A 20712-nucleotide genomic window follows, 5' to 3' on the forward strand; every position below is an offset into this window, starting at 1 on the left:
TATATAGCTTTCATATATACAGATATATAGCTTTCATATAAACAGATATATAGCTTTCATATATACAGATATATAGGTTTCATACATACAGATATATAGCTTTCATATATACAGATATATAGGTTTCATACATACAGATATATAGCTTTCATATATACAGATATATAGGTTTCATATATACAGATATATAGGTTTCATATATACAGATATATAGCTTTCATATAAACAGATATATAGCTTTCATATAAACAGATATATAGCTTTCATATATACAGATATATAGGTTTCATACATACAGATATATAGCTTTCATATATACAGATATATAGGTTTCATATATACAGATATATAGGTTTCATATATACAGATATATAGGTTTCATATATACAGATATATAGATTTAATATATACAGATATGTAGCTTTCATATATACAGATATATAGCTTTCATATATACAGATATATAGCTTTCATATATACAGATATATAGCTTTCATACAGATATATAGCTTTCATATATACAGATATATAGGTTTCATATATACAGATATATAGCTTTCATACAGATATATAGCTTTCATATATACAGATATATATATATATATATATAGCTTTCATACCATTTCGGAAATAACTGATTAGCTGTCATTTTACAAGCTGTCATTATAAGATAATCAAAATTTGATATTTGCTGTCATGGCTCAGCAACATACTCAACACCTGATGTCTCCAGATTTTTTTGACATGTTTTTTTGGACGTTTTGTGATGGAAATAGCACGATCACCCCTGGTGTCAACATCAGGAATTGCATGTTGAACTATGTCACCTACAAAGTATTTCTAAATTTCCCCTTCACACAGTGAGCCCTGATGTCAGGATTACATCCTGCATGTTTATATTGTAAGCATGCAGATATGAAATACTTTATTCATTCACTTCATTCACATTGATTCAGTGTTGTAACAAGATCATGTTGATGAGATGATGACATCACCTGTGTCTTTCAGCACACCTGTGACAATAAAGCTTCCTTTTATATAGCGGAAAATTATTATTTATCAGACACCAACGAAGGCTGGAGGGCCGAAAACGTTCTGTCCATCATGAAGTAAAATAAGTGCTTAACAGTAAATTTCTATCATGTGTGACTCCATAGTTTCAACTAACATCAGCAACACATCAGCCATCTTCATGGCAGCCACAGTGAAAGTCGGCCCGACTTGTAAAAGGAAATTTGAAGAAATGAAAAACAACATTGTAAATGAGAGGAAAATAATCTAAAACTGAAAACTTTTTTCACCTTCAAAACTTTTTTTTTCACATTCTAACATTTTTTAAGCTTTCAAAACGTTTTTTCACTTTCAAAATAAAGATGCAAAAGTAACTCCATACACTGAAAGTCATTCTGGATGAGTGTGCCAGGTAAATGACAGGTAAATGTAAAGATAGACAGATCTGCGTCTTTTTTGAGTCTATCTCTGCATCTCCGCTAGAAATGATTGATTTGACTTGAAGCACATTTGAAGACATGTAAGAAGGTCTGGGTTAAACACTGAGACCGTTTGGTTAATGGATCCCGCATCAAGCTCCACCAGCTGTTCCTCTGTCTTGGTTCACTTCCCTGCAGTCTGTCACATGCAACTGCATTTCTGGCAGTTTGTGGTGTACTTCTTCTATCTCTTGGGTTTATTATGCTTTCTTTTATCTGTTTTTAAGCCCTCTGTTGTCTGTAAAGCGCTCTGTGACAGTGCTGTTTGTTAAAAGCGCGCTATAAATAAACTCGATTTCAACACGAGGCACAAAAAGAAAAAAATGCAAGCTGCGAACGGTTTGCAAAGATGTTGAGGTCGCGATCTCTGCGGTCGATTCCCAGGGCTGTTAGACATAAAATACCCACAATCCACCTCTTCCCCCTTCCCTTATCCCATGGTGCATTCCTCTATGAAGTGCTGCGACCACAGGCATGTCGGCCGCAGAGAGGAGAGGCGAGGAGGGAGACGAACAATGAGAGCACACAGCCAGGGTTTGGCTTGAGTTTATCCGGACGGTTTTCAGTTGAGTTGAGTTTGGTTTGGTTGTCGGGGAAATTGGATCATTACAACCCAATCAGCGTTCAGCGGGCCGCCTGCAGGTCCTGAACAAGTCTTCAAATGTCTTGAATTGGATTGTATATTCAAGGCTTCAAAAGTCCTTGATACCATTGAATACAGCCTTCCAGTCTTCAATTCAGTTTTAAAGGTCTTTAAAACATTGTGGTTTCGTGGCGTGCTGTTTCTCAGTGAGACATCAACTTATTTCCACAGACCTATATGTTCACGTTCCTTTCAGTGCCAAAATCGGTCTTAAGTTTCATTCTAACAGGCATCAGAAAGGTTTGAAGAAATACTACATTTCACTTGAAACCTCCAGACCTCCTTGACTAGATGCGGCTCTTTCAGGTGCGTCCGCGATGCAGGAAGACTCTTGACAAAAGGAGGTGGCGGTAGAGGTTAGAGGAGCGAGCTTGTGAGCAGAAGGTCTTCGGTTCAAATCCGTGGACCAGCTGGAGTGAATGAGAAGCACTCTCCTACCTCAACAAGCACCGTCAGAGAAAGGCAGTGCTTAGGAAAAACTGTGGTTGTACTGGTCGGCCCCCAGCGACCAACAGACCTGGTCCTGTAAAGTTTCCTCATGTACCTCATCGTCCCGCTATACGAACTTGCAGAGCAGGCGTGAGACCTAATGACGATGAGATCTAAGATGGCTGCCATACCTTTACAGACCCACCACCATGTGTAACAGTTGGCAGCAGTCATTGTGGGTTGAAGGCATCATTTGGCAAAAGCTGCAAAGCTTGCAAAGCTGCCTAGTGCAGCTTTAAGGACTTCAATACCCAGAATTTCTGTAAAGTGACATCAGCAAACTGCCAAGACCCCAGACGCTCTGTAATGCTTCATGCCAAAGGATACCAAACTTTTTGGTAATTTTCTCTGCACAAAGGAAATCCAAAGTGTCTCCTAAACCAGTGGTTCTCAACGTGGGGTCCGGGGACCACCAGGGGACCTTGAGGGGGTTCCAGGGAGTCCCCAGCAAAATGATCAATTGTTCAACTTCACCATTATGTCATTTACAAGAAGTACTAGAGGATGTAGAAGAATGACTGTTCTGATCATAGTTTGTCTGTTATCTTTCTACCTACAACACAAACAGTCATGGAGTTCTTGACAAAATCATATCTGACAAAACAAATATTCTCAGATTTGGGTCCGAGAGACAAAATCTCATCAAATGGCGGTCTGTGGCTCTAATGTGGACTGAATTAGGGTCCTTGATATGAAACAGGGTGAGAATCACTGTCCTGAACAGCAGCAGAGAAAGCTGGACTTGCCAATGTTAGATCTTTTCCTCTCTGGTTCCATTGGATTCCTTTGGTATAAAGCAGCACAGAGCATTGACCTCACTGCACAGGAATTCTGGGTAATGAAGTTCAAAAAGTGACCTCTTGCTGCCATTTGGAGTCGCCCTCCGTCCGTCCGTCCTTGTCGGTGAGCTCCGACTTGCCACCTCAGTTCCTCTTTGTCGATACAGTTTGTTGCCATGACTTTCCAGACTGTTCCTCTCGCCAAATAATTTCCCAGTTTTTATGACCGATGCTTCTGTAATTCATTCATCTGATTGTTTGGCCTCTTTAGAGCTCTGTTGGTCTCATGTTGCTTTGAAAACTCTCATCGAACTTAATGCCACTGGCCTTTGTAATTATGATTTAGTCACTTCAAAATGAAAGTTCTTTTACATGTGGTGTTTCTGTCAGTTGGTCCACCCTCTGTATGTCTCAATGTTAGCAAAGGCTTACAGTTGGTGAGAGAGGAGGTCTTGTTGTGGGTTTTCCGAGTTTAAACAGGGAATAATATCAGTTTCCAAACAGATCTGTGATTGACAGCACCACCCATCTCAGTGTTCAGTCAATACGCTGCTGCTCTCAAAGGTCTCTGCTTGCTCTCTCTCTCTCAGTCCAAATCACTTCCTTTCTCTTCTCTCTATCATGTCAACATCCTCTGAAGCGTTATGACCACTTCTGTGTTTTAGTCTCTCTGTCTTCTCATCCCCTCTAATTTTCTAAGCCCCTTAGTTCCTCGGCTGCCTCTCTGTCTCTGTTTTGTTCTCTCTCTTCCGCCAACAGTCTGAAAAAATGAGCACAAGCTCTGAAACATAGATTAAGTGTTGTGATTTATGTTAAGATTACGTTCCTCCACCCATGAAAGGATTACATGACAACAGCACGAACCGGACACAACATTTCCACGTGTCCGTCAACTGAAAAGGTTAGCTAACGGTTTGGTTTAGTCGACTAAACCTTTGGTTAAGGTTACAGTGAGGATTTGGACATTGCTGCATAAGAAAAAACTTTTGCTGAAAATGAAAACTTCCCTCCCAGTAGAAAATTTGTCATGAGTTTAGAATTGAACCCGGGCTGTCAGAGTTGTTTTGGGTCTTAGTCTCCAAGAGCCAAAACATGAGCACAAACAGATTGCGTGTTGTGGATGCGAATTGTGTAAAGATTGTTATCCTCCATCCACCATGGACACGCCATTTTCACGTGTCCGTCACATGAAACGGTTAGCTAACAGTTAAGTTCAGGCAAGGAAAACAACTTTGGTTCAGGTTAGGTTCGGGTTTTGCTCTTGGTCACAGAGTTGGGGATTGAGCCCAGGCTGTCGGACTAAGTTTTGGTTCTTGGCCTCCAAGAGTTTTCACGTGTTCGTCACATGAAATGGGTTAGCTAACGGTTAGGTTCAGGCCAAGAAAACAGCTTTGGTTAAAGTTAGAGTTAAGGTTTAACAAGAAAAACTTAAACTAAAAATGAAAACTTTACTGCAGTAGAAAACTTGTCATGAGTTGGGAATTGAACCCGGGTGTCTCTGACCCCCCGGCCCCCCCGACCTCCACGCCCTTACTTTCCACCGTGCTGCTTCAACGCCAAAACTACTTCTTGTCTCTAGTTGTGTTTCTCCACCTAATCCTGTCCTGCTGGGGGAAAGGGATTTCTCTCACTTTTCGTGCGTGGACCTCGTTATTTGTATTTTAACACATCGTGCTCATTTCACAAAATCTCATGGGACCAGGCTGCTTCTTCCATCAAATTACCTTGCTCTCAACCCTTCCTCCCTCCGTTTCTCTCTCTTGTCTCTCTCTCTCTCTCCCCCTCTCTCTCTCTCTCTCTCTCTCTCTCACGTCAACATCCTTAAAAGTGTTTTGACCACTTCTAGTGTCTCTGATTGACAACACCACCCAGCCCAGCGTTCAGTCGGTACTCTGCTGCTCTCAAAGGTTTCTGCTTGGTCTCTCTCCCTCTCTCTCTCTCTCTCTCTCTCTCTCTCTCTCTCTCTCAGTAGATCTGTCAGTATGTTGTCTCAGCTGGTTGTGTCTGACTAGAGGATATAACAGGACATCAGAGTGTTGTAAAGCATCAGGCATGAAGCTGCTAAATGCATGTGGAGGTATAAAGGGGCTGAGAGGCTCCAGGATCCGCTCCGCACCGCTTTATTAACCTTTAGTTCTCCAGCTCCACCCTGCTTCACATTCAGACAGTTCAACACATTCACACTGGAAGCTGCCCAGTTCAACCATCGAATATCTTTAATATTTTTGGCGATATTACCCCCCCCCCCCACACACACACACACACACACACCCGTGGCCCCATTCCGGCCGCAGCACCATGTGTTGTTTAGATCGCAATTGTGCAAACTTTTTAATCCTTGTAAACCTATAATCTACTAGTGGTAGGATAGTAAAAAACAAAAATAATTGTAGTTGTAGTGACAGATTTGTCATTTTACTTCAAGTGGCTTCCCTTCTCCACAATCAGCCGTTTTTCCTGGAAATGCCTGGAATGAGCAAATTACACCAAATGGTCATAGTTTTTGCTTGATTATTAAGATCGAATTTCTAGGCTATTATTAATAAGTGTTATTATTATTATTGTTAATAGCCTAGAAATTTGATGTAATTTAGAAGAAATAAAATAAAACACACAAAAATAGACAATATTGTATAACGCAATATTTTGGCGGGACAGCATCGCAATATAAACTTTCGGATATCGCCCAAGACGACTTTGCAGTCGTTGTTGAAGGAGGGGAGACTGTCGCTCTTTCACATTCCTCATCTAGAGTTTCCCAGCCAGTCCTGCTCTTTGAAAATGATTTACAACAAAATTAAAAGACAATATGGTATTTGTTTTACCACAGCAACGTAGTCTTCAAGAGCCAAAGCTACGCCAGACAGCAGTTTCATGAAATGAGCACGAACTCTGAAACTCAGATTGTGTGTTATGGACATGAATTCTGCGAAAATTATGTTCCTCTGACACAAGTTGGACACGCCATTTGTCTAATTCAGAAAGCTCCTTGGCTCTTCCTCGATCTGGACAGAGCCTAAACTCTCTCCAAAGAATCCTTGAAGAACCATTTCTGAAAAGTGGAACGGTGCGCTCTGCGTTGCCAAAGCCTGAAGGACTCTGTCATCTTTCAAATCAAGTAAAAAAAAAAGAAATAAACTGATGGCAGTAAGAGAACGCAGACCTCCGCCAACGCTGAACAATTCTCCAACCTCTGTCATTTCAATTTTAAGTTAAATTGATTTCCTGGCCCCGCAAACATCCCATTGGGATTTGGAATCAAGTCTCTATCTCTGTTAGTTTCATAGTTATGGCTGAAAAACGATAATCGTCTCACCGCCGAACTCAAATCAGTTGTTGCTCGGTCCAAGGCCGATCTGTCCACCAAATTTCATGGGAATCCGTTTAGAGGTTTTTGAGAAATCCTGCTGACAGACAGACAGACACACTAACTGGGAAACAGGGGGGAAACCTTAACCTCACAGTGAAGCGCTCAGAGCCGGAGGTTGTAGGTGAGCGGTGTGTTATTTTCCAGTGGTTTTGCGGTAGAAACGTTAGGAGCAGAGAGAGGGGAGTCGTGGTTTTCTGCTCGCAGGAAGGAGTTACGAGCAAGCGCTGACCTCCAACAGCAGCGGGGAGTAACGAGACTGACGACAGCTCTGATTTAACTCAGTCTACCTCTCTCTCTCTCTCTCTCTCTCTCTCTCTCCTCTCTCTCTCCCTCTCTCTCTCAGGTTTCCTGCCTCAGCCATATAGCAGCAAACTACCTGAATGCGGGGAAGGAGGCGAGGCGTTGGGGGACGGCCCACGAGAGCATCGTACCTTACCAGGTAACACGCTAACACGCTAACATGCTAACTGAACAGTAAATCACCCCTTTTCTATTTACTGTCTTATTCTAACACACACACACACACACACACACACACACACACACACACACACATCAGCAGCACCAGCAGAACTGTGTGTATCTACAGTGAGAGAAGAGAAGGAAGGAACGCAGAGCAGAGGGAAGGAGGTTAAGAGAGAGGATGGAGAGGAAAGGATGTGAGGAGAGAGAAAAGGAGGTGAAGAGAGGGGAGAGGAGAGGAAATGAGGTGAAGAGAGGAGGTGAAAAGAGGGGAGAGGAAAGGAAAAGAGGAGAAGAAAGGAGGTCAAGAGAGGAGAGGCGGACAGGAGAGGAGAGGAGAGGAGAGGAGAGGAGAGGAGAGGAGAGGTGTTTATGTCAAACTCAGGACCAAGGACAAATAGTTCTGGGAGTGTTTTTGGTGTGTATGTGTATGTATGTGTGTGTGTGTGTGTGTGTGTGTGTGTTATTCTCTTTTTCACAGTTTTGTCCCACGGTAACCCCAATTCATATTACTTCAGCTTCTGTTAAGTTAACTTAGGTACAGACACACACCCACACACACACACACACCCACACACACACACACACACACAAACACACACACAGCAGGCCGTCAGGGTGCTGACCGGACTGCTGGAGTGTTTTAGTGGTTTTTCTCTCAGCAGACAGACAGGAGGCCTTGTAAAGAGTTAGAGCAGAAGGTCGCAGGTTTGATTCCCACCACTGCCAAGTGAGGGAATCCAGGAAATGAGCAGAAACTCAGTCACAGTCAAATTGTATTTTAAAATGAAAAATATCAATTTACTCAAAAGTACAATCAACTTAGCTAATTTCTAATCAGTGCCTTGCTTCTGGGGGGCAGGGTGGCCTAGCTGTGAGAGAGACCGGCCTGTAACTGAAAAGATCCAGGTTCAATCCCTGAAGCAGAGTGTATTTTACCGCGATATTTTGATACCAAAGCAATCATACAGCCCACATGGCCTGCAGCAATTGCGGTTTGTGCTCGATTTACACAGAAAAGAGAGACAAGACATTCAGGTTTTTTTCTTTCCTGGCTCAGCCACATTCAAACATGTTTGATTTAATTGTGACGTTGCTGACTGGGATCATAGGACAGAGATTTGAGTCTTTCATCCCCACACACTTAACGATTACAGCTGCAATTATACAGCACGACCCTGAACTACCCCAAACTACCCTGAACTACCCTGAACTACCCTGAGCTACACTGGACTACCCTGAACTACACTGGACTACCCTGAACTACCCTGAACTACACTGAACTACACTGAACTACCCTGAACTACACTGGACTACCCTGAACTACCCTGAACTACACTGAACTACACTGAACTACACTGGACTACACTGGACTACCCTGAACTACCCTGAACTACACTGAACTACCCTGAACTACACTGGACTACCCTGAACTACCCTGAACTACACTGAACTACCCTGAACTACCCTGAACTACACTGGACTACCCTGAACTACCCTGAACTACACTGAACTACCCTGAGCTACCCTGAACTACCCTGAACTACCCTGAACTACACTGGACTACCCTTAACTACCCTGAACTACCCTGAACTACACTGAACTACCCTGAACTACCCTGAACTACACTGAACTACACTGGACTACCCTGAACTACCCTGAACTACCCTGAACTACACTGAACTACCCTGAACTACCCTGAACTACACTGGACTACCCTGAACTACCCTCAACTACCCTGAACTAACCTGGGCTACCCAAAACTACACTGGACTACCCTGAACTAACCTGGGCTACTACACTGGACTACCCTGAACTACCCTGAACCACTCTGAACTAACTACCCTGGACTATCCTAGACTACTCTGAACTACCCTGGAATAGCCTGGATTACCCTGAACTATCCTGGATTACCCTGGACTACCCCAAACTGCCCCAAACTACCCTGGACTACGCTGAAATACCCTACACTACCCTGAACTACCCTGGGTTACCCATAACTACCCGTAAGTACCCTGAACTACCCTGGACTACCCTGAACTATCCTGGATTACCCAGAACTACCATGGACTACCCTGAACTAGCTGAAGTACCCTGAAGTACCCTGGACTACCCTAAACTACCATAGACTACACTGAACTACCCTGAACTACCCCGAACTACCCCGAACTACCCTGGACTACGCTGAAATACCCTACACTACCCTGAACTACCCTGGTGTACCCTGAACTATCCTGGATTACCCAGAACTACCCTGGACTACCTTGAACTAGCTGAAGTACCCTGAAGTACCCTGGACTACCCTAAACTACCATAGACTACACTGAACTACCCTGAACTACCCCGAACTACCCCGAACTACCCTGGACTACGCTGAAATACCCTACACTACCCTGAACTACCCTGGCTTACCCTACACTACCCTGAACTACCCTGGTGTACCCTGAACTATCCTGGATTACCCAGAACTACCCTGGACTACCCTGATCTACTGTGACTACCACAGACTCTGCCCGATCTCAAATCGTTGCCAAATCGGGTTTGAAGAATGTGTAATCCGTCTTTATCTTTAGTGGGCAGACACAGATTGTCTGTCAAAACATACTGAGCCAGTGTTTTCTCTGTGGAAGAAACAACTCAACAAATGAGGAAGGAAGAACAGTTTTAGGTGTTGGATTTAAGGCCAAATTGGCCAAATTATGCTTCTGTGTTGCCCTACGCTCACTTACAGGAGCAGTAAGATACGGCGGCACTTTGACGCAGAAGCATAAATTACCCTTCAGTTCTGGAATGTTCTGGAAAAGTCATGGAATTTTATGGTGGGAAAAGGATAAGAGCTGTGACTCAGACTAAGTGATTCAGGCAGTTTGATTTCATTGTTCCATATCCTGAAGGCACACACGCACACACACACACACACTCTCTCTCACTCTCTCTCTCTCTCTCTCACACACACACACATACACACACACACACACACACACATAGACACACACACACACACACACACACACACACACACACACAGTGGAGCAGAACTAATTGCCCTTATCACACTAATTATACGATTACTGTCAATTTCTGTAATTGCTTCATTTTGGTGATTCTCCTCTCCGCTATCTGTGGTGTGTGTGTGTGTGTGTGTGTGTGTGTGTGTGTGTGTGTGTGTGTGTGTGTGTGTGTGTGTGTGGTCTGGAAGTGATTTGCTGTATCCTCTCTCTCCATCATTATCTCCTCATATATCTGTCCATCTCCTCTTTATTCAAACCAGCCAGTCATTATCATACTGTGATAGGCCTCACCAAGCATTTCATGCAAGCTTTTTTATATCGTTTTTTTAAAGTCACAGTGAAACATTTTGGCATTTTGAGAGCATCTCTCTGCTGTAAGATGTCTTAAAATTTACATAAAGTACTTTTGCCAAAGTGGAATGGAAATTCAAAACAAAAAAAAATATGTCAAAGTGTAAGAGTTCATACTTTATCTTTAAGTCAATGTGAGATAATTAGAATTTCTCGTCAAAATTGCTCTGATTTTATGTTTTTATTCATTTTACACCGGCTCCCTGCAACACATCATTGATGGGATTATTATTAGCAAAAACATTTAATTACATATATTAGTCATAATTTATCTTTAGGTCAAAGTGAGCAATTTGGAATTTGAGCATCTTTAGAATAATTATAGCTTTCTATGCATCTTACACCAGGTAGCTTCAACCAGAGGTGAGGACTCGAGTCACATGACTTGGACTTTTAATAGCTTGAGACTTGACTTGATGCATGAAGAGAAGACTTGAGACTTGACTTGGGTTCTGGTGACTTGGGACTGAAAAGGTTTCTAAAGTCTTGACTTGAGATCTTGTGTTTGTGTAAATGACTTAGATTGAAAGTGATGAGATTTGTTCCAGCAGACGACTGAATTTAAATTCTGTTTTCTGAATTTGTATGGAATGATTGAATTTATTGAAGTTGAAACTGATTATAGAAATCAAACTCATGATGCTCTTACCAAGTTTTTATCCTATTAAAACCATATTGCATTGAAAAGTCCTAGATATTTAGTTTTCTTTCAGATATTAAATTGATACTGGACTCTTGATTTGTTCTGACTTGTCTTGCTGTTCTACATTTAGACTTGAGACTTGACATTAATGACATGGACTTGACTTGGACTTGACTTGGTAATCTACATTTAGACTTGGGACTAGAGCCTCTAGACTTGAGACTGACTTGGGACTGGAGTGAAGTTGACTTGACCTCTGGCTTCCACACATCTTGATGGTGTCAGCTACACAGAAACATTTACAGCATGCAGCTCAGCCTTGGTGTGTTTTAACCGCCGGAGGAAACCCGGGTTCGATTGAAACAGACTCCATTACTGTTTCCACAATATTAATCATTTTCGTCCTGGTCGGCGGGGGGGGGGGGGGGGGGGGGGGGGGGGGGGGTAGGTAACCATTTCCTAATCAGTCTCTGTGTTGTTATTGGGATTAATGTGGCGAGTTCGGTCTGTGGAGCTTTTCACGGTCTTTGAAACGGCGGGGAAACGCTGAGTTACGGCCGGCGTGTTTCTGGTGTCGGAGACGCAGATCTAATTTATAATTTCCATCTAAGGCTCGTGTGAAGAGTCCGACTGTGCCGCCGGCTTGTAATCATAACAGGAAAAAAGTGACTGGTGGTTTGGATGCTGTAGCGTATGGGATGGAAAGAGAGAGAGAGAGAGAGTGTGTGCTGTGGGTGATGCGGTGTGTTGCTGCAGAGGTTTGATGTGTGAGGCGGAGGAATGGAGCGAGGGGGGGAAAGAGAAAGCGCGAATGCCTGTGTGCTGTGTGTGATTTCATGGTGGTGTGTCGGAGAGAGAGACGGGGAGAGAGAGCTGCACGGCAAGAAATACCATCGAGTCCCATTGAAACGTAAAGATCTGTCGTTAGCGCTGAGATAACTCCGAGAATTTGCTTTAATTAAATGTGATTTTCTTGGTGTCTGTGCACTGATTCTGTGGCATTCTGCCTTGTTTCAAGGTATTGATTAGGACTGTAGTCTAGGGCTGCAACTAACGATTATTTTCATTGTCGATTATTTTCTCGATTAATCGATTAGTTGTTTGGTTTATAAAATGTCAGAAAATGGTGAAAAATGTGGATCAGTGTTTCCCAAAGCCCAAGATGACGTCCTCAAATGTCTTGTTTTGTCCACAACCCAAAGATATTCAGTTTACTGTCATAGAGGAGGAAAGAAACCAGAAAATATTCACATTTAAGAAGCTGGAGTCAGAGAATTTTGACTTATTTTTATTAAAAAATGACTCAAACCGATTAATCGATTATCAAAATAGTTGCCGATTAATTTAATAGTTGACAACTAATCGATTAATCGTTGCAGCTCTACTGTAGTCAAGATTGGTTGATTACCAGGTCCAGTCGAGTTTGAGTCCAGTCCTGGTCCAAAGGGGGTCGAGACCAGACTGAGTCCAGACTGAGACAAAGGGCAAATCAAGTCCAATTCAAGACCAGAATACACATTAAACAGTGCAATTTTTTTTATTGTCCTTGTCTTTCCAACTGTAGAAGTGCTTCAGGAGTTTGTTTAGGATGAACAGAGATGTGGATCTGTCTGCGGCTCTAAACCTTCAAAATCCAAATCATCAAAGCAGAGAAGTTTTAGCACCATAAGATACGACACACGGTTAAATAAAAACAGTTAATACAAGAAAATGAAAAGTCGAGTCGACAGCCAACAGCAGACGGAGACCGAGACGAGTCCGAGTCAAGATAAGAACGAGACCGAGACGAGTCCTCGACCTCAGAAACAGCTTTTCCTGCACTGAGGCTGTCAGGCTGGTGGAGCCGGGGGTCAGGCTGTAGACCAGAATCTGTTTCTGTGTCTTGTGCCTCTCCTGATGTTTGTTCTGGATCATTCTGTTCTACGGTGGACTGTTGATCCGTTAGTTCTAGTCAGACTCGTTCTCTGTCCGGTCCTTTGAGACGGGCTGTGATGAAGATCTGGAGAAATAAACAAACTTCAACTTCAACTTGAACTTTGCAGGATTTTTCACGTTTTAATGAAAATAACTCAACTAAATGACTTAAGATGCATCCTGTTTGTTATTTTAATTTTGAAGTGGAACTAGGAGACACAATTCAGTTTTGTTTTTTGTTTTTTTTCATCATAATATTGTGCTCCTCTATGTCTCCCTGTAAGGAAATAGTCTCAACCCCAAATCAAAAGTATGTTATAAAAAAATATTAAAAAGTGCTAAATAAAATATTTTAAAAGTGTAAAATAAATACAATTTTAAAAGATATAAATGAAAAAAAGTAAAATATTTAGGAACTTTAAAAAAATATATTATTAATTAAGAATACAATTAGCCTAAGTAAAATAAACACTATACTGGACAATAGAAGACACTTTTATCTTTGTTTAAAGGATAAGGCCGGTGTTTACAAAGACATAGTTTACATTTTAAAAATCGCTAAATCATTGCTGATTTTGTTATTTTCATAGGATTTGTTGACAGTAATCATTGCATTAAAAAACACCAGCCTGATCCTTTAATTCAGACTCCAGTCTGCTTTACATTACTGACATTCTGCCTCAGGAGCCGAAATATTGACATGTTACTGTGGAAGTTCACACACACACACACACACACACACACACTCACACACTCACACACTCACAAAACCACACAAAATCACTCTCACACCCATAGATACATGCATGCACAGACAGTCTCAGTCCTAAGTACTGACACACACACACACACACACACACACACACACACACACACACACACACACACACACACACACACACACACACACTCTCTGTAGTCAGCACTTCCTGGATGTTGCGGACGCTCCGGTCCATCTGCTCGGCTGGATTCTTGTGGTCGGGACGCGGCCGTGTGAACGAGATCTCCCGCCAGCCGGAGCTTTATTGTCCGACGTTTGGATCTAATCCTCGTGTGAACTATATTACCCACGATGCCGCGCTGCCCCCGGGGGCCGCGGATGAAAGGGGAGCGGAAGGTTCGCCCGGGGATCATGACAGATAGAAAACAGAGCCGTTGGTGTTTGCGGTGCCGGCTTTGCGAGGAAGATGTTAAAGCGGAGCGAGTCGTCCTCCGTCTGAGTTCACATCTGACTCTGCTGCCGGCTGAGGCTGCAGCTCAGACTGAGCAAGTCAGACTCCAGGTCAGATCTGAGCTGCTCAGACTCCAGGTCAGATCTGAGCTGCTCAGACTCCAGGTCAGATCTGAGCAGGTCAGACTCCAGGTCAGACTGAGCTGCTCAGACTGAGCTGCTCAGACTCCAGGTCAGACTGAGCTGCTCAGACTCCAGGTCAGACTGAGCTGCTCAGACTCCAGGTCAGACTGAGCTGCTCAGACTGAGCTGCTCAGACTCCAGGTCAGACTGAGCAAGTCAGACTCCAGGTCAGACTGAGCAGGTCAGACTCCAGGTCAGACTGAGCAGGTCAGACTGAGCTGCTCAGACTCCAGGTCAGATCTGAGCAGGTCAGACTCCAGGTCAGACTGAGCTGCTCAGACTCCAGTTCAGATCTGAGCAGGTCAGACTCCAGGTCAGATCTGAGCAGGTCAGACTCCAGGTCAGATCTGAGCAGGTCAGACTCCAGGTCAGATCTGAGCAGGTCAGACTCCAGTTGCATAAAGATAGACCTGGTCTTAGACTTAAATGTGACCTTAAGTCAAACTTGCTATAGACATGTATATTGACCTAACCCTAACCCTAAACCTAACCCAAAAAAAAAAAAAAAGCAGGCGTGAAAGGCCAAGACCAGGGATTTCCTCCTGCTCCTCCTCCCCCATCATCATCATCATCTGTACAATATCTGATTTAAAGATGATTCCTGATTTTAATGTGTATATAATGTGTGTATAATGTATGTAATGTGTAATAACTCATTATATGTATATAATGTAACCTGTTACACCAACAACTCCTACTTTTTTATATATATGCATATTTGTACATAGTAGTTAAATGTTTAGGTTCACCTCTGTTCATCTTGTTGTCCTTGTATATTTATTCTGTGTAAGTACAATGAGAGCAACAAAAAACCGGAGTCAAATTCCTTGTATGTGTACTTAGCCAATAAAGCTGATTCTGATTCTGATTCTGATTCTGATTCTGATTCTGATTCTGATTCTGACCTGTTCCTACTACTTCTTGATTGTTGTAGATCTCTAATGTGTTGTTTCTGTCACTAAACACTCGCTCCCTTCTTCAGACTCTTTCCAAAAACAAATATTTGCCATCTTTTATGAAACAGCTTCAGTATTTAAACTTCCCAGTCTGACTAGTTAGACAAAGTTCTTAACTCAAGATTAGCTGGGGGGAAGGTGGCTAACATTCCTACCTCAAAATAAGTCAGTTGTAATATTTAAGTAACAGACAGTCTTAATTAGACTAGTCCAACCTGAGAATCTAAGACCAGTCTAAGGCTTAGACTAGTCTTAAACTAGCTTTACGCAACTGGCCTCAGGTCAGACCACAGGTCAGACTGCAGCGTGTCCAAAACATCACGCCTGTCCTCTCAGCTCCACCGCTGTCCTGAAGGAAAGAGTGGAACACGTATTATTGAAGGTAGCGGCAGAGTCAGTCCCTTCACTAACAGACAAACTTCAGAGCAAATCAGATTTATCTCTATGGGTCAAAGATCTTTTGTTTTCAACCGAAGGCGTCAGAATGCCTTTCCGGATCGTTCCGGCTCTGGTTAACCTCAGTCTGTTTGCCTGAAATTTAGCAGTGATGTTGGGATGTTTTGGGCTGGAACCCGCTTGCTGTGGGCGAGTCGTGTCCAAACTGTCAAAACCTTCACAGCTTTTTGTTTCTTGATCTTAAATTCAATTCCAGACATCGTTCAAAAGGTCTTCAGCATCTTAAATTTGTTTCTTTCAATTTTCTTGGAGCATTTCAACTGATGCACAAATACAATGATAAATTGTTGTTTTATAACAATCTAATTATAAATACATACATTTCATATATATATATGAATACATAAATAAGTAAAAAGGAAAGGAAGGAAAGAAAAAGAAAGAATGTAAATAAGAAAAAAAACACAAGGATGATGGGATATAAAAGAAAAAGGAAAACAAACAAAACAACCAACATGTTGTTGTATGTTCTGTATGTCCTGACACCTGCAGACACCCTGAGGTTACGTGTTACAGCTGCAGTCGTTTAGCTGAAGCTCTTACCCAGCATGCCTTGCATCAGTTCCTAGAGAGCGGGGTGTGTTGGGACGTGACCCCGGCCAGCAGGGGGCGCCCCGCCCCGTCCCGCTCCGCCGGGCCTCGCTGCATTCTTTGGGGTTTCTGGTGAACGTCCCGTCTTCCTCCCTGTGTGGACTACGCTACCCACAATTCCCGGGGGCCGGGGATGAAAGGGAGGCGGCGGTCGGGGTGAGCGGCGGGTTGAGTGTTGTGTGCAGTGTGACTAAAGGGTGAGACGTCCTGCGGTGTGTGTGTGTGTGTGTGTGTGTGATGTTGTGATCCAAGACAACAGTTCTTGTCCTCCTTTCATGTGGTTTAGAGCTTTTATTACAAGCAATTGTGTGTGAGTGAATGTGTGTGAGAGAGAGAGAGAGAGGGAGGAGGGAGGAAGAAAAGAAGGAGGAAGAAACAGGAAAAAAGAAAGGAGGAAGAGAGAAGAATAAAGGAGGAGGAAGAGGGGGAGACGGGGCGAAGGAGGGAGGGAGGAAGAAAAGAGGAGGAGGAAGGAGTCGGAACAGGAAAAAAGAAAGAAGGGAAGAAGAAAGAAAAAGAGGAGGAGGAGGGATGAACAAACGAAAGGAGGAGGAGGAGGGCAGAGGAGGAAGAGGAGGAGCAGTATCTCTACTCTTGGGTCAGGTTAGACTTTAGAAACCTGTTCAAGTCAGAGTCAAGTCCCAAGTTACCAGAACCCAAGTCAAGTCAAGTCCCAAGTCACCAGAATCCAAGTCAAGTCAAGTCCCAAGTCAAGTCAAGTCCCAAGTCAAAAGAACCTAAGTCAAGTCAAGTCCCAAGTCACCAGAGCCCAAGTCAAGTCAAGTCCCAAGTCACCAGAATCCAAGTCAAGTCAAGTCCCAAGTCTTCTCTTCATGCATCAGGTCGAGTCTGACTTGGTGCCTTGAAGTAAATCTGTCTGAAAGCTGCAGATATCTTGATGTTGCTCCAGCACTCTTCGTATCTGCATGGTGGTTCATAAGGTTCTGGACTCAGTCTGTCCACCAATGATTCGGTGATGTAATTTCTTGCCCTGACCGATTGGTTGCTGTTAGTTCTCAATGATCAAACTCTTTGACCGATCACAGAAGCAAAGCAGACTGACGCAATCTAGAGGTTCCCCATAGCAACAACAATCATGGCGGCGTTCACTTCCCAGTGAAGACAACCGTGTGTTATTGTTGTACAAACCATTTTTGAGTGAGATGAACCTCGCCAACGACAATTCAAAGCAACCGATCCTTAACCGTCGGCAACGATATGATTTGTTGTCATTTGTTGCCGCTTGTGGTCGAGCTCCAGACCCCCGGACTCCTGGATCCTCCCTCGTCCTTCCTGTCTTTCCTTTGCGGAGTCCACTACAAGTCACGAGGCAGAAATACCAAATTTTGCCTCTTTCACTCGATCTTCCATAAGAGCGACCGAACGACGGACAAATGACAATAACCGGAGGATTTGGCCCATTGTCCCGTCTCTGAGCCACCAGAGGAGCGAGCAGGTAAATGAAGCTCTGACCAAAGCGGGTGTGAAGCAGCGTGAAAACATCCTGAGCTCTGAAAAGGCTTTAAACACACAGACTGTTCCTGTTTTGATTCATCGATGCCGTTAAGTTTTTTAAGGACTGACGAAATCGCTAAATCTACCTCGCTATCATCCAGTTCCTTTTCCGCTGATGCTGCCATGTTGGTTGTTGTTGTTGTTGTTTTTGCGCTCTGTGATGGCGTCATCAGTAGATTAGTCCCGGCTACATCGACCAGCCAATCAGGTCTCTCGGACAGTATCTGTTCGAAATAACTGCCAGTGGATAGGCTTGCGTCCAGACCCTTATGAATCGCCATGCAAATTCGAAGAGTGCTGAAAACTGCGATTCATAGAGGCTGGACACCAGGCAGTCTGTTTGACCTCTGACCTCCTGACCAGAGTCTCTCTCTCTCTCTGTTTGACCTCTGACCTCCTGACCAGAGTCTCTCTCTCTCTCTGTTTGACCTCTGACCTCCTGACCGGACTCTCTCTCTCTCTCTCTCTCTCTCTCTCTCTCTCTCTCTCTGTTTGACCTCTGACCTCCTGACCACACTCTCTCTCTCTCTGTTTGACCTTTGAACTCCTGACCGGACTCTCTCTCTCTGTTTGACCTCTGACCTCCTGACCAGACTCTCTCTCTCTCTCTCTCTCTCTCTCTCTCTCTCTCTGTTTGACCTCTGACCTCCTGACCAGACTCTCTCTCTCAATTCAATTCAATGTGCTTTATTGGCATGAAAGTTCACAGACAATATTGCCAAAGCATCAAGATGAATATCAGTCTAGGTGTGTGTGTGTGTGTGTGTGTGTGTGTGTGTGTGTGTGAGAGACAGTCAGACTCTCTCTCTCTCTCTCTCTCTCTCTCTGTTTGACCTCTGACCTCCTGACCAGACTCTCTCTCTCTGTTTCAGGGTTTCAGAACCAGAGACGGACACATTGTTGTGGCTGCAGGCAACGACAAGCAGTTTGTCAAAGTGTGTCAAGTAAGTAACCCTGCCTGATCTATGTAGACACACACACACACACACACACACACACACACACACACACACACACACACAGTCTCTGCTGGTTTTCCCCTCTTGGCAAAATGTAAACGGAACCAGAGACGGCAGAGAAAAGCTGTCAGGACACATCAGGTCCACTTCTCTCTTTCAACGCTCTTTCTGCGTTTTGCATAAAAAAAAAACAGCGATGAATGAGAATTTTACAAATCGCTCTCTTTCCAGGAATGAATCAGAATGTTTTTCCAACTTGTTTCCACACGTTTTATATTTAATCAGAAGGTTTTCAGTCCGACCGGAGTGGAAACCAGACAAACCAGCAGCGAGACTGAAACCTCTGAGGTGAAAAAGTTTCTCTGAGCATGAAAGTGTTGTGAGGTGACGCTCAGCTCAGGACTATGGGCAGAAATCTAGACACTGAAATTGAATTATTTATGTTTGAATTTGAATTGCTCAACTTGAATAATTGCATTGAAAAACTGAATCTAAATAGCATAATTTGAAATTTAATTTATTAGTTTGAAACTGAATGTAATATTATGAAATTGAATTAATTTGCTCTGAAACTGTATTCAGTTCTCACAATTTAAATTCAGTTCTTGCAATTCAAATTCAGTTCTTGCAATTCAGTTCTTGCAATTCAAATTCAATTCTTGCAATTCAAATTCAGTTCTTGCTATTCAAATTCAGTTCTTCAAATTCAATTCTTGCTATTCAAATTCAGTTCTTCAAATTCAGTTCTTCAAATTCAGTTCTTGCTATTCAAATTCAGTTCTTCAAATTCAGTTCTTGCTATTCAAATTCAGTTCTTGCTATTCAAATTCAGTTCTTCAAATTCAGTTCTTCAAATTCAGTTCTTCAAATTCAGTTCTTGCTATTCAAATTCAGTTCTTCAAATTCAGTTCTTCAAATTCAGTTCTTCAAATTCAGTTCTTGCTATTCAAATTCAGTTCTTCAAATTCAGTTCTCGTAATTCAATTTCAGTTTGCTGAGACACACATCCTGGTCGTTGAGGAAGAGCAATCGAGTGCAGATTCACAGAACTCCTTTTCACCTTTTTGGCCCGAAAATTCCAGATCCCTTCATTTCATATTTTCAATTTGTATCTTCACATGCTAGTAGGCTAATTTAATTGTAAACATTACAACAGCCAAAACGTTGTTTATGCTCACTGACAAAACGAAACAATTCTACAACAATAGCTATAATGTTAACATCAGTGATATCACACAGTATGATGTTATTGTCTAACTGGACCCTCATTTAGTTATTGCACTGTTAATTACTAACAAGGTATGAACTGTTCTTTAACAAAAAATAATTATATAACAACATATTTGCTTTCATATGTATTTACATGGTTCCGGACCTGTAATATGAAGCGGGTCTATCCTCTACAATTCAATAGTAATTCATATGTATTTACATGCTACGTTGTAAGAGACCTGTAAAATGAAGGATTACCGAAATATTTACTATAATTTATTTGGTAACACTTTACAATAAGGGTAACTAAGTTAAGGGTTAATGCTTAATAAGGGTTAATAAGCATTAACTAACCCTTAATTAACAGTTAACTAATGTGTCTGATAATCATTTACTGATGGTGTTCATGTTAACTAAGGTATTAATTTATTCATTATTTAATAGTCATCTTTATAAACTATTAAATAATGGGTTAGGTAATGCTTATTAAGCATTAACTAACCCTTAACTTAGTGAC

General features: G+C 42.6%; 1 protein-coding gene across 1 annotated transcript in view; it reads left to right on the forward strand.

Annotated features, from left to right (window-relative positions):
• The window catches only part of sugct (succinyl-CoA:glutarate-CoA transferase), a gene marked incomplete at its 3' end in the record, with an annotated part of 44894 nt that extends 25926 nt beyond the window's left edge, over positions 1 to 18968 (forward strand). The window contains exons 9-10 of the mRNA XM_071512893.1: positions 7115 to 7210; positions 18897 to 18968. Of these exons, the coding sequence (XP_071368994.1) occupies positions 7115 to 7210; positions 18897 to 18968 (168 nt within the window). The remainder of the gene's footprint in view (positions 1 to 7114; positions 7211 to 18896) is intronic.
• Positions 18969 to 20712: the final 1744 nt, after the last annotated feature.

The sequence above is a fragment of the Centroberyx affinis genome, unplaced genomic scaffold, assembly GCF_046629955.1.
Source record: "Centroberyx affinis isolate AG114_WGS23_722 - 3 ecotype Tasmania unplaced genomic scaffold, CSIRO-AGI_Caff_v1 ptg006613l_1, whole genome shotgun sequence".
Classification (NCBI taxonomy): Eukaryota; Metazoa; Chordata; class Actinopteri; order Beryciformes; family Berycidae; genus Centroberyx; species Centroberyx affinis.